Here is a 19,842-nt window from a genome sequence, read left to right on the forward strand (position 1 = left end):
AGGCAAAGATTAAAAGTTGATGAATCAGACACGAGCAACACCTGGAGAAGCTTGGTCAACCATTGTTTTTTTCAGTTAGGCACAGACACTGTAAGAAGAGGTAATCAGTCCCCCGGTGTCATAAGATCTTCAAGAAAGGTGTCCGAAGTAAATTCTTTTCTCTCGTGTTTCCCTCTTCAAGTTGCGGCCATTCACTACCTTCCTACCACCCTATCCTGAATCCCACTCCTGGATAACATACATCCTACCACCCTGTCCTGGATAACATACATCCTACCACCCTATCCTGGATAACATAATCCTACCACCCTGTCCTGGGTAACATACATCCTACCAACCTATGCTGAGTGTCACTCCTGGATAACACATCCTGCCATCCTATACTGAATTCCACTCCTGGATAAGATAGAGCATTGCTGGGAGAAAACAGTTGTGAGCCTTGGCTCGTCTTGGTTACTCATGCAAGTCCCGTGGCACACCTGTCGTTTCATGCAAGTCCCGTGGCACACCTGTCGTTTCATGCAAGTCCAGTGGCACACCTGTCGTTTCATGCAAGTCCCGTGGCACACCTGTCGTTTCATGTAAGTCCCGTGGCACACCTGTCGTTTAATGCAAGTCCCGTGGCACACCTTTCGTTTCATGCAAGTCCCGTGGCACACCTGTCGTTTCATGTAAGTCCCGTGGCACACCTGTCGTTTCATGCAAGTCCCGTGGCACACCTGTCGTTTCATGTAAGTCCCGTGGCACACCTGTCGTTTAATGTAAGTCCCGTGGCACACCTGTCGTTTCACTGTTACACCTGTTATTTCATGCCCTCTCAGTGTTGTTTAAGGTGGCACTCCAGCTGGTCAAAAGTCGTTGACACTACAAAACAATTACTGCACTCTAGATATAACAGTTTAGATAAAGTAGATATTTAATATATGTGTCGCTCTACAAACTTTTGAAAATCGATGTCTGTATGCTGAAACATTGTCAGTGAAATTACTTCTCTTTACTTCACTTTGTTCTCGCTTGGTGCTACTGAATTATTGTACCAGGAGAGAGGTAAGCATCAGTACTGAGCTTCGTCAGCAGCAGTCCGTCAGTGAATATTGATCCACGTCTGACTCACACACATTTAAAGCACCACATTAACTCATATGATCAGATGTAAACTTTGCCTCAAATGCAAGCTTGATCCTGGACATTTATGTCACTAAGCAGGAATTTCTCTTCCTCCTTGCCACCCCTTACCCCCTCGTCCCTTACCTTCCTCTTCCTCACCACATTTCTTCCCTTATCCCTCCCCTCTTACGTCTTACCTCTTATCCTCTCTCTCTTCCTCCCCCACAAAACACCTGACAAAATGTCATTCCAGTTTGTATAAAATAGTGTGACTAGTATAATTACAATTGTTTATAAGTGGAGGAGGTGGAGAACCTTGTGACGTGTGACGTGCTAGTGTGACGTTGGTATTTACTCTGTCTTAAGTCAATACTAAGACGACGTTAGGAAATTTGTTGAGGTGCGATAGCAGCTTTTAAAGCCTGCAATGTACTTGTAGCGGGTGGTAAGCCTTAATCCTGTATAACTGTCAAGTGTATGAGAGAGAGAGAGAGAATCAAGGTTATAATAACAACAACATTAACAAGTCTAACACAGAGTAGGTCAGGTGGGTTTACGTACATAAACACACGTTCCTTCATATCACATCAGAAAGATACGCCGCTAGTGAACCACCTGCTTATACATTCACTCATTATTTGTTAGATAAATATATAGAATTAAAATGTATTTGCGAGGAAAAATGTTTGCCAGAGTGTATTTAGCCAGTTGTATATAACTGGTGTGTATGTGTGTACTCACATGAGTTGTACTCACACAGTTATGATGAGTAAGACACATGCAACACCTGGGTATCTTTATTATATACACGTTTCGCCAGTCAGTGGTATTTTCAATTCAGTACAGACCTTATATACTTGAGACAGTGGAAAATGAGGTAATCACTCCCTCGGTGTTGTCTGACTGATCCATTTGCGTTTGTCGGGGGTCGAGTTTCATATCCAGTCTCAGGCATTTAACTTTCAGTTGACCATCATTCACAAGTCTGTCAAATCTTCCATGTTTATTTTTGAATCGGTGTAAGATCTAGGTTCATTTGGCAGGTCATTTGTGTATATCAGGAACAGAAGGAGAACAAGTACTGATGTTTGGGGGACCCCAGTGACCACCCCTGCTCACTCTCACTTTCCTTACATCTCTGTTTTTCATTCTCCAGTGGAGAACGTAATATATGAGACAGAATTTGACACGTGAACCTGTGCTGGTTGTCTAGTGAAACAAGGGAAGAGAGCGAGCGAGAGCCGTTGCTTACGTTGTCTGGTAGTATATAGTCAGTATGATAGCCAGCTCTCTGGCAGTTGACTTTTTTCTATTGCTATGTTATGAATCATTGTTATTGGGTCACACAATTCCTCTGCTGCATCTCACAATACCTTAAATGATATCCTCGCGTATCACATCGTGTTTGCCATATTTCATGTCCTCAGGAATCCATTAACTCCCGTTTGATTATTGTTCCTTTAGTCACTGTTACTCTTTCTTCCTTTCTACATGACAGCTCTCTTGATACCGTGGTAAAGACCTCGCTAGTTTACTCTCTTTCATTCTCATTACCTATTCTTAACTGCCATTTTTGGTCTTATTTCTCTTTGCATCCACTACAGTTCTGTGTTTGGTCTTTATTGTTATATAATCTTGAAAAATATCTTTTTTTTTCTTCTCGTCTTATTACATTGTATGATTTAAAAAGTCACGTGAATAAGCACTCAGGTATATTCATTGGAAAACGTTCCGGTCCTGGGACCTTGATCACTAAGTGATCAAGTAATCAAGGTCTCAAGACCGAAACGTTCTCTAATATATCCACTACAACAGCTACAACTACATAAACAATTACAATAACTTCAACAATCATATCAACTGCAACAATAATAACCACTACTGCAACAACAGTTACAACAATTCACTCACAACACTTGCCATAACAGCAGCGTAACTCGGACAGACAGGTGAGTGTACCATTGTGGGAGGAGAAAAATACTCCACTGTGCTTGTGGAGCGATATATTTTGAAACAAATTGTCAGTCATTTAACTGAATTAAATAGAAAGCTAAAAAATTATGAGTGACTGGTGATGGTATCTATCAAAGTGGCGGCCAGTGTTGCGTTTATGTTGTGAGTTACTGCTGTTGAACGTGACGGAGTCGGACTGCCTCAGTGACTCTCACATATTTAATGTTCAGTAACTGGAATGTATTGGCCAAATTTTGTACGTGTGTGTGTGTGTGTGTGTGTGTGTGTGTGTGTGTGTGTGTGTGTGTGTGTGTGTGTGTGTGTGTGTGTGTATGTGCGTGTTTCTTAGATCCAAATAATTAAACTTATCCTTACCTTCCTTTAACTAGTATAAATGTTCGTCTACTATCTATTTTCCCTCATAGTTCCTCTTGTTCCAAGCACTTCTGTCTACCCTCTCAAAGGCCCCTAAGTATCTTAAACGCTGTGATTATATGTAGTTTGAGTCTTGTTTGCCACGAAGGCTGGTAGGCTAGTAGGATGAAAGGCACATAGGCTGGTGAGAGGTGCTAACTAAACAGGTAAAGGCACTAAGGTCCTAAATAAACAGGTCAGCTAATCAGAGGTGCTAAGCAAGTCAACCAACCACAGGTGCTAAGTAGGTCAACTAATCACAGGTGCTAAGCAGGTCAACTAATCACAGGTGCTAACTAAGCAGGTCATCCAATCGCAGGTGCTAAGTAGGTCAGTTAACCATGGGTGCTAACTAAACAGGTCAACTAATCACAGGTGCTAACTCAGCAGGTCAGTTAACCACGGGTGCTAACTAAGTCAATTAATCACAGGTGCTAAGTAGGTCAACTAATCACAAGTGCTAAGCAGGTCAACTAATCACAGGTGCTAACTAAGCAGGTCATCCAATCGCAGGTGTTAAGTAGGTCAGTTAACCATGGGTGCTAACTAAGCAGGTCAACTAATCGCAGGTGCTAACTAAGTAGGTCAGTTAACCACGGGTGCTAACTGAGCAGGTCAACTAATAACAGGTGCCAGCTAAGCAGATCAACTAATCACAGGTGGTAACTAAGCAGGTCAACTAACAACAGGTGGTAACTAAGCAGGTCAACTAACAGCAGGTGGCAACTAAGCAGGTCAACTAACAACAGGTGGTAACTAAGCAGGTCAACTAACAACAGGTGGTAACTAAGCAGGTCAACTAACAACAGGTGGTAACTAAGCAGGTCAACTAACAACAGGTGGTAACTAAGCAGGTCAACTAACAACAGGTGGTAACTAAGCAGGTCAACTAACAACAGGTGGTAACTAAGCAGGTCAACTAACAACAGGTGGTAACTAAGCAGGTCAACTAACAACAGGTGGTAACTAAGCAGGTCAACTAACAACAGGTGGTAACTAAGCAGGTCAACTAACAACAGGTGGTAACTAAGCAGGTCAACTAACAACAGGTGGTAACTAAGCAGGTCAACTAACAACAGGTGGTAACTAAGCAGGTCAACTAACAACAGGTGGTAACTAAGCAGGTCAACTAACAACAGGTTCCAAGCAGATCAACTTTATTTTCCCTTAGTACAACCTTATTTGCAAGATCTTACTTGCTCTATCTTTGTTGTACAAAGTACATCTGACGATCTTAATCTGGAGAGTTGTCAGGAGAGTGGGGTGAGGGAAGTCAAAACACTAGCCAGTAGCTGTACCACAGTACCACGAGAAGCTTTAGTAATGAAGATCATCCAGTATGCCACATATTGTGGATTTTGGAATGTCAGAATAACCACCAAGTGCGACTCAGTGCAGAGATCTCATCCCCCTCTCTGTAGTCAATGAATCTGTTCTCCAGTATCTTCGGAGGATGTTGTAACTGTGCCTTAAATAGTGGCAGAGCTTTGAAATGAACAGGGATTGGAGGACAGTTTTTATCTACCCTGTCTGTACCTTCAAGTTGTTTCAAGTTGTGTCAAAAATAAGAGCTGTTTCATATGTCCAGTAGCAGCTGCTTTATATGTCCAGTAGCAGCTGTTTTATATGTCCAGTAGCAGCTGTTGTTTCATATGTCCAGTAGCAGCTGCTTTATATGTCCAGTAGCAGCTGCTTTATATGTCCAGTAGCAGCTGCTTTATATGTCCAGTAGCAGCTGTTTTATATGTCCAGTAGCAGCTGTTGTTTCATATGTCCAGTAGCAGCTGCTTTATATGTCCAGTAGCAGCTGCTTTATATGTCCAGTAGCAGCTGTTGTTTCATATGTCCAGTAGCAGCTGCTTTATATGTCCAGTAGCAGCTGCTTTATATGTCCAGTAGCAGCTGCTTTATATGTCCAGTAGCAGCTGTTTTATATGTCCAGTAGCAGCTGTTGTTTCATGTGTCCAGTAGCAGCTGCTTTATATGTCCAGTAGCAGCTGCTTTGTATGTCCAGTAGCAGCTGTTTCATATGTCCAGTAGCAGCTGCTTTATATGTCCAGTAGCAGCTGCTTTATATGTCCAGTAGCAGCTGCTTTATATGTCCAGTAGCAGCTGTTGTTTCATATGTCCAGTAGCAGCTGCTTTATATGTCCAGTAGCAGCTGCTTTATATGTCCAGTAGCAGCTGCTTTATATGTCCAGTAGCAGCTGTTGTTTCATATGTCCAGTAGCAGCTGCTTTGTATGTCCAGTAGCAGCTGTTTTATATGTCCAGTAGCAGCTGTTGTTTCATATGTCCAGTAGCAGCTGCTTTATATGTCCAGTAGCAGCTGCTTTATATGTCCAGTAGCAGCTGCTTTATATGTCCAGTAGCAGCTGCTTTATATGTCCAGTAGCAGCTGCTTTATATGTCCAGTAGCAGCTGTTTTATATGTCCAGTAGCAGCTGCTTTATATGTCCAGTAGCAGCTGTTTCATATGTCCAGTAGCAGCTGCTTTATATGTCCAGTAGCAGCTGCTTTATATGTCCAGTAGCAGCTGTTTTATATGTCCAGTAGCAGCTGTTGTTTCATATGTCCAGTAGCAGCTGCTTTATATGTCCAGTAGCAGCTGCTTTTTATGTCCAGTAGCAGCTGCTTTATATGTCCAGTAGCAGCTGCTATATATGTCCAGTAGCAGCTGTTTTATATGTCCAGTAGCAGCTGTTGTTTCATATGTCCAGTAGCAGCTGCTTTTTATGTCCAGTAGCAGCTGTTTCATATGTCCAGTAGCAGCTGTTTTATATGTCCAGTAGCACTGTTTTATATGTCTAGTAGCAGCTGTTTTATATGTCCAGTGGCAGCTGTTGTTTCATATGTCCAGTAGCAGCTGTTTTATATGTCCAGTAGCAGCTGTTTCATATGTCCAGTAGCAGCTGTTGTTTCATATGTCCAGTAGCAGCTGTTTTATATGTCCAGTAGCAGCTGTTTCATATGTCCAGTAGCAGATGTTGTTTCATATGTCCAGTAGCAGCTGTTTTATATGTCCAGTAGCAGCTGTTTCATATGTCCAGTAGCAGCTGTTGTTTCATATGTCCAGTAGCAGCTGCTTTATATGTCCAGTAGCAGCTGCTTTATATGTCCAGTAGCAGCTGCTTTATATGTCCAGTAGCAGCTGCTTTATATGTCCAGTAGCAGCTGTTGTTTCATATGTCCAGTAGCAGCTGCTTTATATGTCCAGTAGCAGCTGCTTTATATGTCCAGTAGCAGCTGCTTTATATGTCCAGTAGCAGCTGTTGTTTCATATGTCCAGTAGCAGCTGCTTTGTATGTCCAGTAGCAGCTGTTTTATATGTCCAGTAGCAGCTGTTGTTTCATATGTCCAGTAGCAGCTGCTTTATATGTCCAGTAGCAGCTGCTTTATATGTCCAGTAGCAGCTGCTTTATATGTCCAGTAGCAGCTGCTTTATATGTCCAGTAGCAGCTGCTTTATATGTCCAGTAGCAGCTGTTTTATATGTCCAGTAGCAGCTGCTTTATATGTCCAGTAGCAGCTGTTTCATATGTCCAGTAGCAGCTGCTTTATATGTCCAGTAGCAGCTGCTTTATATGTCCAGTAGCAGCTGTTTTATATGTCCAGTAGCAGCTGTTGTTTCATATGTCCAGTAGCAGCTGCTTTATATGTCCAGTAGCAGCTGCTTTTTATGTCCAGTAGCAGCTGCTTTATATGTCCAGTAGCAGCTGCTATATATGTCCAGTAGCAGCTGTTTTATATGTCCAGTAGCAGCTGTTGTTTCATATGTCCAGTAGCAGCTGCTTTTTATGTCCAGTAGCAGCTGTTTCATATGTCCAGTAGCAGCTGTTTTATATGTCCAGTAGCACTGTTTTATATGTCTAGTAGCAGCTGTTTTATATGTCCAGTGGCAGCTGTTGTTTCATATGTCCAGTAGCAGCTGTTTTATATGTCCAGTAGCAGCTGTTTCATATGTCCAGTAGCAGCTGTTGTTTCATATGTCCAGTAGCAGCTGTTTTATATGTCCAGTAGCAGCTGTTTCATATGTCCAGTAGCAGATGTTGTTTCATATGTCCAGTAGCAGCTGTTTTATATGTCCAGTAGCAGCTGTTTCATATGTCCAGTAGCAGCTGTTGTTTCATATGTCCAGTAGCAGCTGCTTTATATGTCCAGTAGCAGCTGCTTTATATGTCCAGTAGCAGCTGTTTCATATGTCCAGTAGCAGCTGCTTTATATGTCCAGTAGCAGCTGTTTTATATGTCCAGTAGCAGCTGCTTTATATGTCCAGTAGCAGCTGTTTCATATGTCCAGTAGCAGCTGCTTTATATGTCCAGTAGCAGCTGCTTTATATGTCCAGTAGCAGCTGTTTTATATGTCCAGTAGCAGCTGTTGTTTCATATGTCCAGTAGCAGCTGCTTTATATGTCCAGTAGCAGCTGCTTTTTATGTCCAGTAGCAGCTGCTTTATATGTCCAGTAGCAGCTGCTTTATATGTCCAGTAGCAGCTGTTTTATATGTCCAGTAGCAGCTGTTGTTTCATATGTCCAGTAGCAGCTGCTTTTTATGTCCAGTAGCAGCTGTTTCATATGTCCAGTAGCAACTGTTTTATATGTCCAGTAGCACTGTTTTATATGTCTAGTAGCAGCTGTTTTATATGTCCAGTGGCAGCTGTTGTTTCATATGTCCAGTAGCAGCTGTTTTATATGTCCAGTAGCAGCTGTTTCATATGTCCAGTAGCAGCTGTTGTTTCATATGTCCAGTAGCAGCTGTTTTATATGTCCAGTAGCAGCTGTTTCATATGTCCAGTAGCAGCTGTTGTTTCATATGTCCAGTAGCAGCTGCTTTATATGTCCAGTAGCAGCTGGTTTATATGTCCAGTAGCAGCTGTTTCATATGTCCAGTAGCAGCTGTTGTTTCATATGTCCAGTAGCAGCTGCTTTATATGTCCAGTAGGAGCTGATTCATATGTCCAGTAGGAGCTGATTCATATGTCCAGTAGCAGCTGTTGTTTCATATGTCCAGTAGCAGCTGCTTTATATGTCCAGTAGCAGCTGCTTTATATGTTCAGTAGCAGCTGTTGTTTCATATGTCCAGTAGCAGCTGCTTTATATGTCCAGTAGCAGCTGTTTTATATGTCCTACCTACCTGGAGGGTATTCCGGGGATCAACGCCCCCGCGACCCGGTCCATGACCAGGCCTCCTGGTGGATCAGGGCCTGATCAACGAGGCTGTTACTGCTGGCCGCACGTAGTCCAACGTACGAACCACAGCCTGGCTGATCCGGCACTGACTTTAGGTATCTGTCCAGCTCCCTCTTGAAGACAACCAGGGGTCTATTGGTAATTCCTCTTATGGCTGGTGGGAAACTGTTGAACAGTCTTGGGCCCCGGACACTTATTGTATTGTCTCTTAGTGTACCAGTGACGCCCTTACTTTTCACTGGGGGTATGTTGCATCGTCTGCCAAGTCTTTTGCTTTCATAGGGAGTGATTTCTGTGTGCAGATTAGGGACTAGTCCCTCCAGGATCTTCCAGGTGTAGATTATGATGTATCTCTCTCGCCTGCGCTCCAGTGAGTACAAGTCAAGTGTTTCCAAGAGTTCCCAGTAGTTAAGGTGTTTGATAGAACTTATACGCGCAGTAAAGGTTCTCTGTACTTTCTTTAGATCTGCAATTTCACCTGCCTTGAATGGAGATGTTAATATACAGCAGTATTCCAGCCTAGAGAACAAGTGATTAAAATATTCCAGCCTAGAGAACAAGTGATTAAAAAGAATCATCATCGGCTTGGCATCTCTTGTCTTGAATGTGCTCATTCATTATCCATCCTATCAGTTTCCTCGCAGATGTGATAGTGGCATTGTTGTGGTCCTTGAAGGTAAGATCCTCAGACATTACCACTCCCAGGTCCTTCACATTACTTTTCCTCTCTATTGTGTGATTGGAGTTTGTAGTATACTCAGTCCTAGTTATTATTTCCTCCAGTTTTCCTTAACGAAGTAGTTGGAATTTGTCTTCACTGAACATCATATTGTTCTCCGTTGCACATTGGAAAACTTGGTTTATATCTTCTTGGAGATTTGCCGTGTCCTCAATGGATGACACTCTCATGCAGATCCTAGTATCGTCTGCAAAGGATGATTCGGTGCTATGGTTTACATCTCTGTCTATGTCTAATATGAGGATGAGGAGCAGGATAGGGGCGAGTACTGTGCCTTGTGGACCAGAGCTCTTCACTATGGTAGCTTCCGATTTAACTGTTTACCACTACTCTTTGTGTTCGATTTGTTAGAAAGTTGAAGATCCATCTGCCTACTTTTCCGGTTATCCCTTTAGCACGCATTTTGTGTTCTATTACACCATGATCGCTCTCGTCAAAGGTTTTTGCAGAATCTGTGTAAACTACATCTGCATTCTATTTGTTTTCCAGTGCATCCAAGACCATATCGTAGTGGTCCAGTAGTTGAGAGAGGCAGGAGCGACCTGTTCCAAACCCATGTTGCCCTGGATTGTGCAATTGTTGGAGCCCAAGTGGTTTGCAATCCTGCTTCTTAGAACTCTTTGAAAGATTTTTATGATGTGGGATGCTAAAACTATTGGTCTATAGTTCTTAGCTATTGCTTTGCTGCTACCATTATGGAGTGGGGCTATATCCGTTGTTTTTAGTGACTGTGGAATCTCACCTGTGTCTATGCTCCTTCTCCACAGTAGAAGCTGTGTCATATGTCCAGTAGGAAGTGTTTCATATGTCCAGTAGGAACTGCTTCGTGTATTGGCGTATGTAAGCATGTCTTACATAGGCCAGTAGGCCTGCACCTTGCATTATTCATATACTTTTAAAGTTTTGTTCATTGCCCGAGTCCCTCTATATTAACTCATACATGGAGGTAACATCACGTGATGCTAAGCTAAAACACACAGTTCCCGAGTTACGAACGTCTGATTTGTGATAAATTGTACTTACGGCCAAGGTCCATATAGTAACACTCCTTTAGTTTCGAACAAGAGGGTATATGAACGAGGTCCATAAAATATTCTTCCTGAGTTACGAACGACGATACTTAAGCCCTAGGTCCACCAAAAATGTGTATATTATAAAAAAAAATACTTTACGAACGCCTATCAGTTAACCAATAGGGAGGGAGTTACAGCATTTGTATCTGGGCGGGCACTCCCACTCATGACCTAATTTTATAACGACCCGTGATTTATAAATTGGTTTCCTGTTACAGGTTTAACACACTGACTCTGAACCCATGAAAGTGAAAGTTATTCTGGTTGGGCCGTGATTCGCGTGTTCAGTGGGTTTTTTTTATTGACTCTTGTTTGAATGCCACTGGTGCAACGCCACTGGTAAAAAAGTGATTGAAATTGTATGGAAAAAACAGAAAGACTGGTGGTTGTCGTTACTTCAGGTCGTGTGGACAGTGACAAGAATTGTAAGAGCGGAAAGTGTGTTGTGGGCCGCAGACATTGTTGGTAGAAGCTGCCCCATGTACTTCTGAGTGTGGTAGTGGTGGAGTGTTGTCAATGGTAGTGGTGGTAGTCGTCACTCCGTCCAGTTAAAACATCGCTTATCTAACAGCATTTGTAGGGAGAGACCTGACTCTACCTGCTTTTCACTACTGCTGGCTCGCCTGTTCCACCTTCAAGAAGGGACCTGACATCACCTGTAGTAAAGGACCTAACAGTATCCTAACAACACCTGCAGGTGCGTAGGTTACGAGCCCTTGACACAGGTGGCATCACTTAGGCCAGACAAAACACTCACATTCAGGTGCCTGGGAGCAGGTGACCGAGTCATGCCCGTGTAGCTATGGACGCCCCACGGGAGTTTACCTGGGGAGGAGGTGGTGCTGCTAACCTGCAGGGTACCCCATACCCTACGCGGGCGGTGCTGGTGGTGGGTGGGGGGGCGGGTGTTCGTGGTCGCCACCCACAGCGGGGTGTGTACAGGGCTCTCTCTGGCGTCACCTTCCAGGACTTGGATATCTACCTGCGTCAGGAGTCGTCGTGTAACGAGACGCTGCTGGTGACGGAGGAGGACGAGGGACTGGACTCTCTGGAGAGCCACGCTCATACCCTCACGCCCTCGCCTGACCCCGCCCAGCGTGGGATGGGCGTCGGCGACCAGGCTGGTCATGCAGAGGGCGGGTACTTCAGCCTGGAAAGATGCCTGAGTGATGAAGACGCAGCTCACTTACAAGACTCGCTGGAAAATTTAAGACATCGACCCCCACCCCCGCCCGTAGTACCGCACCACCACCCACACCCGCCCACAGTACAACACCACCACCCACTGCCGCCCAACTACTCACACCCATATACTTCCTATCAACACCATAAGGTGCCAGACCAAGGCTATAGACCCATGGCCACCTATGTTAACCCAGGCTTCCAGCAGCAACATACCTACGTGGCCCCTCATCAGTGTTGTGAGTACCCAGCAGGAGACCAGGACTATCTCGCCGTGGGCAGGAACTATCCAACCAGCTGTAGTCAGTATCCATCCAAAGAAGACTATTCGCATAGCGTTGTATATCCACAAAGAGATAATTATCATGCAGTGGAGGATACAATGTGTAGGATTGTCTACGATCGTCAGGTAAGAGACGTTTATCCTGCACATGCATCCTACCCACCTAGGGAAACTTACCCTCAGAAAACAGGGTATTTGTACCCCGAGTACCCACACAGGGGCCACCCGTCATGCATAGCTCAAGAGACCGCAGAGAAAGAGGAAGAAGCCGCACGAAAAGCAAGTGTCCTCAGTGCTGATTCCTTGGAGGATCTTCCTCTGAGTCCGATCTCTCCGGTCTCCCCTCCGCCGCCGGTCGAAGGCCGCAGGATCTGTTGTTACAAAGACTCTTTGGAGGACGTGCGGCCGCGCCTTGTGAGTGAACTCAGGCAATTCTTCGAGCGCCGGAAGTCCACTACAAGCAACAGCAGCCCAGAATCTGAGAGCCTCCAGGAAAGTAGAGCAGAAGAGGAGGAGGAGGAAACTAAAGACTCAGATGATCAGCAGAAGAAAGATTGTAAGGAAGTTCAAGTGGACCTCGGTAGCTCTGTCAACACCGACAAGAACACTTCTGAAAGTAGCGGTACAACAGATGAACCAAGTTCTGCTGAGGAAGACGAGGTTGCATCAGCACAGGAATCCTCTTCGGAAGACCCAACGAAAGGTTTATATGAGGAAGAGAGTGATGCTACGTCACCTGTGGTCAAACCTGGTGTGGGAGACGTGGCCTTCCTGAGGGCCACTATAGACACTCCCCAGGCGCTTCTGACTTCAACCAGACTTGTGCAGGCTACTCTTAAACCTGCCGCCAAGGCAACCACTTTCTTTATTAGTTTAGGGAGCAAGTTCAAAGTTCCAGACTTCGAAACTTCAAAGTTAGAGTCAAAAGAAAACAAAATGGTAGTAAAAACCGAGATCAAAGAAACCTCGCCATGTTCTTCGAGTGATAAAGATTCAAACGAGACCACAGAAGAAGAAATATTATATTACACAGACTCCAGTGACCCGGCAGACTACCAGGAGTCACGGTTAATTCTTCGTCACTTCGTCTCCAATTGGGAGAGCGAATCACCTCCTCCCGACAACGATTCTGACATTGACGAATTCTTCTTGGTGCTCGATTCCACAGGCGGAAGGGGTAACTTTTCCTTCCCATCGGGAAGTTCTTCAATGATATCTTCACTGGGCAGTTCTTTGTCCGACCAAAAGTCTGATACTAACCATTCCAACGACCAAGACTCTTACGACGATGGGAACTTGGCCGACATTGGCGAGCCAGATACTACGTCTAGCTCAGGACTGAGTCCGGTTCTGGAATCTACTACTGACGAGAGTTCGCCGCAGACGCCAGACGTGTTAGACCCACCTGAGGAGAAGGATAGCTTCTTGGACACTCCTCCCCACAAAGTTATTGTGAAGCCTTTTTTAGGATTAGGTAAGGGCAGTGCTCGCGAGTCTCACGCGAGTGCTGTCCTGAGTAATCAGTACTCACATCTGCGTTCCCAGACGCGACTCTTGTCCACTAAGGAGGAGCCTCGCGCCAGGTACACACCTGAGACCATCACTTCCACCATCATCTGTGGCAGTGATGACCACCGCTGTCGTCTTAGTCACGGCATCAACAATATTAACTCATTACTCACCCCAGAAGTTACTAACCTGCCTGCAGCAGCTGCTTGTAACTTAGTGTGGGTGTCCTCTCCGTCCAGTGAGAATGAGGCGTCCAGTGAGACCCTCCACTGTCCAGATGATGTCACATCAGTAAGCTCCAGGGACACTTTGTGCTCCCATGACATGAGTGTCAGCGTAGCTTCCGATATGAGTGTGTCAGGGGTAGTCATCAAGCAAAATGATGATGTGGGGCAGATATCGGGCGTGAGTGCGGCTGAGTGTATTCAGCGAGGCAGTTCACACCCGTTGGGCAATTACGCAAATCCACAGTATAAATGTGAAAATGAGGTCGCAGGTGTCAGTCGGTGGAGTAGTGTCGGTGGAGCCACAACCTCTGCTGCTGACCCAAGTTTGGCTGCCCTCACCCCAGCTCTCTCCACTTTCGATTTCACTTCCGAGGCCCAACTTAGCCCTGACCTTGAAGCACTGGCCACTCTGATAGCTGAGCGCATTATGAATGGCACCTTGCCAGTGACCACTGTCGGTGAGAGTGACTCAGGAGGACACGGAACTTTGCAGATAAGCAGTGCCAGCCAGAGTGTCTTCGAAGGACATGGCATCATTCCCAAGAGCAGTGAGAGCGGCTTTGGTGGTGCCCACACTGTTGTTAGCAACCGTGGCATGACTAGGTCAGTTGGTATCAGTGGCAGCCACAGCTCTGACCAGCCGCCCCGTCACTTACAGACTCACCCTTGTACAACCACCGCTTACACTTGTGCTGCTGCTGCAAGTACTAGTGAAAGTGAATCCACCGCCGCTTCCACCACCAGTATGAGCAGTGAAGTGTCCGAGAGCAGTAGGAACAGGCGAGGAGAGGCAGTGTGTCGCACCGCTGTAGGTAAGAGTGCCCTTAACACGTGCCAGGAAAACGATAACATGAATAATCTTACGAGTGATGTAAACACGTCTGATAGTTCCAGTTATGCACACACGTATCTTGAAAACGATATAAGAAATCTTGCTAGTAATGTGAATCCGTGTAGTCTTATGAATGTGAATACGTACATGGAAAATGACGCCACAAGAATGAGTACGCAACGTGAGTACGACACTACGTATGTTAATACGAGGGATGCGAACACGAACCATGAATACAACACGCATGATCAAACGAGTGATGTATTGAGCAATGACAGGCTGAACCAGTCTGATAACTGTGAGCAAAAACAACGTGTCTTCTCTGAAACATCCAAGCACCCTACCAACGCTCAGGAAACACTTGTAATTGTTAGTGAACACCTGTCTGATGTATCACGTCATCCCTCCACTACTGAACACCTGTCTGATGTATCACGTCATCCCTCCACTACTGAACACCTGTCTGATGTATCACGTCAGTCCTCCACTACTGAACACCTGTCTGATGTGTCACGTCAGCTCTCCACTACTGAACAACCGTATGATTTATCACGTCAGTCCTCGACTACATCTGAACACACGTCTGATGTGTCACGTCAATCCTCAACTACGTCTGAACACACGTCTGATGTGTCACATCAATCTTCCACTACGTCTGAACACATGACTGATGCATCAGGTCACACCACTATGACTGAACATGCGTCTGATGTATCACCTCAGACCTCCACTACGTCTGATGTATCACGTCAGACCTCAACCACGTCTGAACATTCGTCTGATGTATCACGTCAGACCTCAACCACGTCTGAACATTCGTCTGATGTATCACGTCAGACCTCCACCACGTCTGACGTATCACGTCAGACCTCAAGCACGTCTGAACATTCGTCTGATGTATCATGTCAGACCTCCACTACGTCTGATATATCACGTCAGACGTCCACCACGTCTGAACATTCGTCTGATGTATCACGTCAGACCTCCATTACGTCTGATGTGTCACGTCAGACCTCCAACATGTCTGAACATTCGTCTGATGTATCACGTCAGACCTCCACTACGTCTGATGTATCACGTCAGACCTCCAGCGCATCTGAACATTCGTCTGGTTTGTCACGTCAGTCGTCGACTACTTCTGAACACCACTCTGATGTTTCACGTCAGTCCTCCATTACTGAAAACATGTCTGATATTTCACGCCAGTCCTCCACTACATCTGAACATCCGTCTGATATATCACATCAGTCCTCCGGTATCGGTTATGACTTGGGAGATAAGACCAGATCTGTCTATAGCACCGAGAAAGAAGATTTTTTGCGATCTGGCCAGCGCGAGGCTCCCAGACCCGTGTTCCCCAGAAAAAGCTCCGCCTGCGAACACTTCAGGGGTCGCAAAACCTCCTGCTGTTCGACAGTTACAACTCCTGATAATACCGATGTATCCCCAGGTGAGGTTTACGACAGGAGGCTTTCGACGTCCTCAGGTATATCGTCTCTGTCAGAAAACAGTGCAAGGAAGTTTTCCTCTTCCTCAGCGTCTTCGTGTGTGTCAGATGACTGGGAGTGGTTCCCCGGTCGAAGGAAAAGTCTTAAGGTTCAGTCAGGTCTTCCAGAGCACAAGACTGTCATTTCCTCCTCCACGGACTTTGGGGAAGGGTGCGAACTGCGCAGACTGTCCAGCTCTAGCGCTGCCTCCATGCAGAGTTCGGGCATAGGTTCCATGTCTGGCACCTCGTCCGAGTCAAATGCGAGTGATGGACGAAAGTTTTCAGTTAATTCAGGGGTTTCCTGTCTTTCCAAAATTAAGGAGGAAACTAAATCCGTCACCGACGTGGGCTTGAGCATATTCGAATCCTTCGAGGAAAAGCGTCCCTCGAGCGAGTTTGAGCCTTCAGCTAAGGAAATTTGTCATAGTATCACGCTTGACGGAAAGCGCCTTAGTCTTCCCCCTCCGGTGTGGCCCCGGGGGACTATTCATGAGGTGGCCAGCACCACTTGCCAGAATGCTTCCTTCCTTTCAACACCCAGCTTTGAGCCACACCTTGCAAACGAAACCCCAGAATTTCTTGTGAAGAGAGCAGAAATACTGAAGACCACGGTGTCGCGGACGGATTTGATGCTTGACTTACCTTTGATCTGTCCCTCCACTTGTCCTCTCAGGAGAAAGGATTACCAGGGCAAACATGGCTATTACCACGCTAACGCAGGCGACGACAGCGCCCATGAAGATCACGCTCACGACGATCTGAGCCACGACATTATCGCCAGCGACGATCTAATCCACGACGATTGTTCCCGCAACGCTCAAGTCAGTAACATTTCCAGCAACGTCGACGCTAAGGAAAGAAGGAAATCTTTAAACTTTGTGCCCAGACTCCTGAAACCAAAACCCAAAGCATCTCGCCTGAGAAGATTAACTCTACACACGTTTGAAAACATTGCCGAGCAGTGGAGGCAGCAGGCTGGACCTAACACAGTTGATGAGTTGTGTAGCAAAACTGAATCTTTTTCTAACTTAGTCAGAACAGAGTCTCCTTCACAGGACCTGAGCTGTGAAATAGAATTCAGACGCAACCTAGTACGCGACCTTGAAAAGCTAGAAGCAGAAATAGAGGCCGAAGTGCAAGCTTTGGGGTCAGAGTGTACACAGACTAAAGATGATGAGGACTCCGTCTCCATAATAGTGGTGTTTGATAGTAATGAGACAGTAGCATCGGCAGGTAGCATGCCTCGCAGCGGCTCTGGCAACTCTGGTAAAGACGACGACGTCTCTATTGATTCAGACACCGAGGTTATACACGCTCCCAAGGAGACCCTGCCATCAAACTTACTTCATTGTGATAGACTCTGTTCCAGTGCTGACGACGAGCGAGCAGATAGATATGAGTATCCCAAGCAAGACACTGAAGAAAGTCCAAATAAGAGTAAGCGGGAAATCGTATGTGAGACTGATGTATTCACTCTGCTGTCGGATTCAAAGTCTCTTCCAGATTTGCTGGAGACAAACAAGTTCAAGGTTCTGGAAGCTGCTACCCCCAGTGACGCCTCTGTCAAGAGACGAGGAAGCTTCAAGTCAGTCAAGAGTACAGAAACCATAGTCAGCGTGGAGGAGATTGTTCCTTGCAGCAACTACGAGTTTAGTGAAGTGACTTTCCCAGCCATGGTGGGCTTCGATGAGCTGGAGGAACAGGAGGTTATTGAAAACTTCTCGGACGAAGACCTCGTCTCAGATGCCGACTTCGAAGCCTTCTCAGAGACTGAGCACGACACAGACATGGACAACCTCAACCTAGAGTTATTTGAACCAAGTGTTACAGATGACAAAGTCGACGGGAAGATGTTGTCAAAAAGACAGAGAAAATTAAGGAAGCTGAGAAGGAAATTCAGCTTCAGTGCGACTGAAAAACAATCTAAAGACATCAAGGATACAATAACCACGTCTCTCAAGCGCTTCAAGAACGCAAAACACAAGATAGAGAAGCTGGTCAACAAGACGTTAAGAAGTGACTCGCTAATATCCCAGTCCTCGGTGGAGTCCCTTCATGGATCCCCGTCCATCCCAGTGGAGTCCATCCTGCCAGGGGGCCACTCCTCCGTCACCAGCCATAAGAAAAACTCCCTGGAACGCAGCGATTCGTATTCCTCCAAAACTTCGATGAGTCGGAACTCTGGGACTCTGGAGTGCACGGACTCCAAGAGTTCAGATCGTTGTGGGTCTGTAGGGGGCGTTTCTCGCAACACCTCTCAGTCCTCGGACAGTCCTTGGGACAAGGGGGACTCTGGCCACCAGGACGGTCATGAGTCCATTTACTCCTGGTCAGATGCTGATAGTGACTTCGAGTACGTGGCCGGGGAGCCTCCCAACGCGGCGGCCATGTACAAGGAAGTGTGCGGAGTGAACACCAGTGAGAAAGTTTGTCCACTCACGCCACTGCCCACTCCCTACGGCCAGCATCTCCTGATCCACACTAAAGGTAAGTGACATGATCTTTGTTGCACATGATACGGACACTAGAGGTAGGTGACATGATCTTTGTTACACATGATACAAACACTAAAGGTAGGTGACATGACCTTTGTTACACATGATACAAACACTAAAGGTAGGTGACATGACCTTTGTTACACATGATACAAACACTAAAGGTAGGTGACATGACCTTTGTTACACATGATACAGACACTAAAGGTAAGTGACATGACCTTTGTTACACATGATACAAACACTAAAGGTAGGTGACATGACCTTTGTTACACATGATACAGACACTAAAGGTAAGTGACATGACCTTTGTTACACATGATACAAACACTAAAGGTAGGTGACATGACCTTTGTTACACATGATACAGACACTAAAGGTAAGTGACATGACCTTTGTTACAAATGATACAAACACTAAAGGTAGGTGACATGACCTTTGTTACGCATGATACAAACACTAAAGGTAGGTGACATGACCTTTGTTACACATGATACAAACACTAAAGGTAGGTGACATGACCTTTGTTACACATGATACAGACACTAAAGGTAGGTGACATGACCTTTGTTACACATGATACAAACACTAAAGGTAGGTGACATGACTTTTGTTACGCATGATACAAACACTAAAGGTAGGTGACATGACCTTTGTTACACATGATACAAACACTAAAGGTAGGTGACATGACCTTTGTTACACATGATACAGACACTAAAGGTAAGTGACATGACCTTTGTTACACATGATACAAACACTAAAGGTAGGTGACATGACCTTTGTTACACATGATACAGACACTAAAGGTAAGTGACATGATCTTTGTTACACATGATACAAACACTAAAGGTAGGTGACATGACATTTGTTACACATGATACAGACACTAAAGGTAAGTGACATGACCTTTGTTACACATGATACAAACACTAAAGGTAGGTGACATGACCTTTGTTACACATGATACAAACACTAAAGGTAGGTGACATGACCTTTGTTACACATGATACAAACACTAAAGGTAGGTGACATGACCTTTGTTACACATGATACAAACACTAAAGGTAGGTGACATGACCTTTGTTACACATGATACAAACACTAAAGGTAGGTGACATGACCTTTGTTACACATGATACAAACACTAAAGGTAGGTGACATGACCTTTGTTACACATGATACAGACACTAAAGGTAGGTGACATGACCTTTGTTACACATGATACAAACACTAAAGGTAGGTGACATGACCTTTGTTACACATGATACAAACACTAAAGGTAGGTGACATGACCTTTGTTACACATGATACAAACACTAAAGGTAGGTGACATGACCTTTGTTACACATG

General features: G+C 45.3%; 1 protein-coding gene across 5 annotated transcripts in view; it reads left to right on the forward strand.

The window, feature by feature from the left end:
* The first annotated feature begins 10,682 nt into the window (after positions 1-10,682).
* The window catches only part of LOC128685096 (uncharacterized), a 937,077-nt gene continuing 927,917 nt past the window's right edge, over positions 10,683-19,842 (forward strand). For 3 of the 5 annotated variants that reach the window (XM_053771602.2, XM_053771604.2, XM_053771601.2), the window contains exon 1: positions 10,685-18,481. In XM_053771602.2, the coding sequence (XP_053627577.2) occupies positions 11,275-18,481 (7,207 nt within the window). In that variant the 5' untranslated portion in view covers positions 10,685-11,274. Of the gene's footprint in view, positions 18,482-19,842 lie in introns of all 5 variants that reach the window. The other 2 variants (XM_053771603.2, XM_053771605.2) reach the window with 1 other exon arrangement.

Source organism: Cherax quadricarinatus, chromosome 5 (genome assembly GCF_038502225.1).
Source record: "Cherax quadricarinatus isolate ZL_2023a chromosome 5, ASM3850222v1, whole genome shotgun sequence".
In the NCBI taxonomy this organism is placed as follows: Eukaryota; Metazoa; Arthropoda; class Malacostraca; order Decapoda; family Parastacidae; genus Cherax; species Cherax quadricarinatus.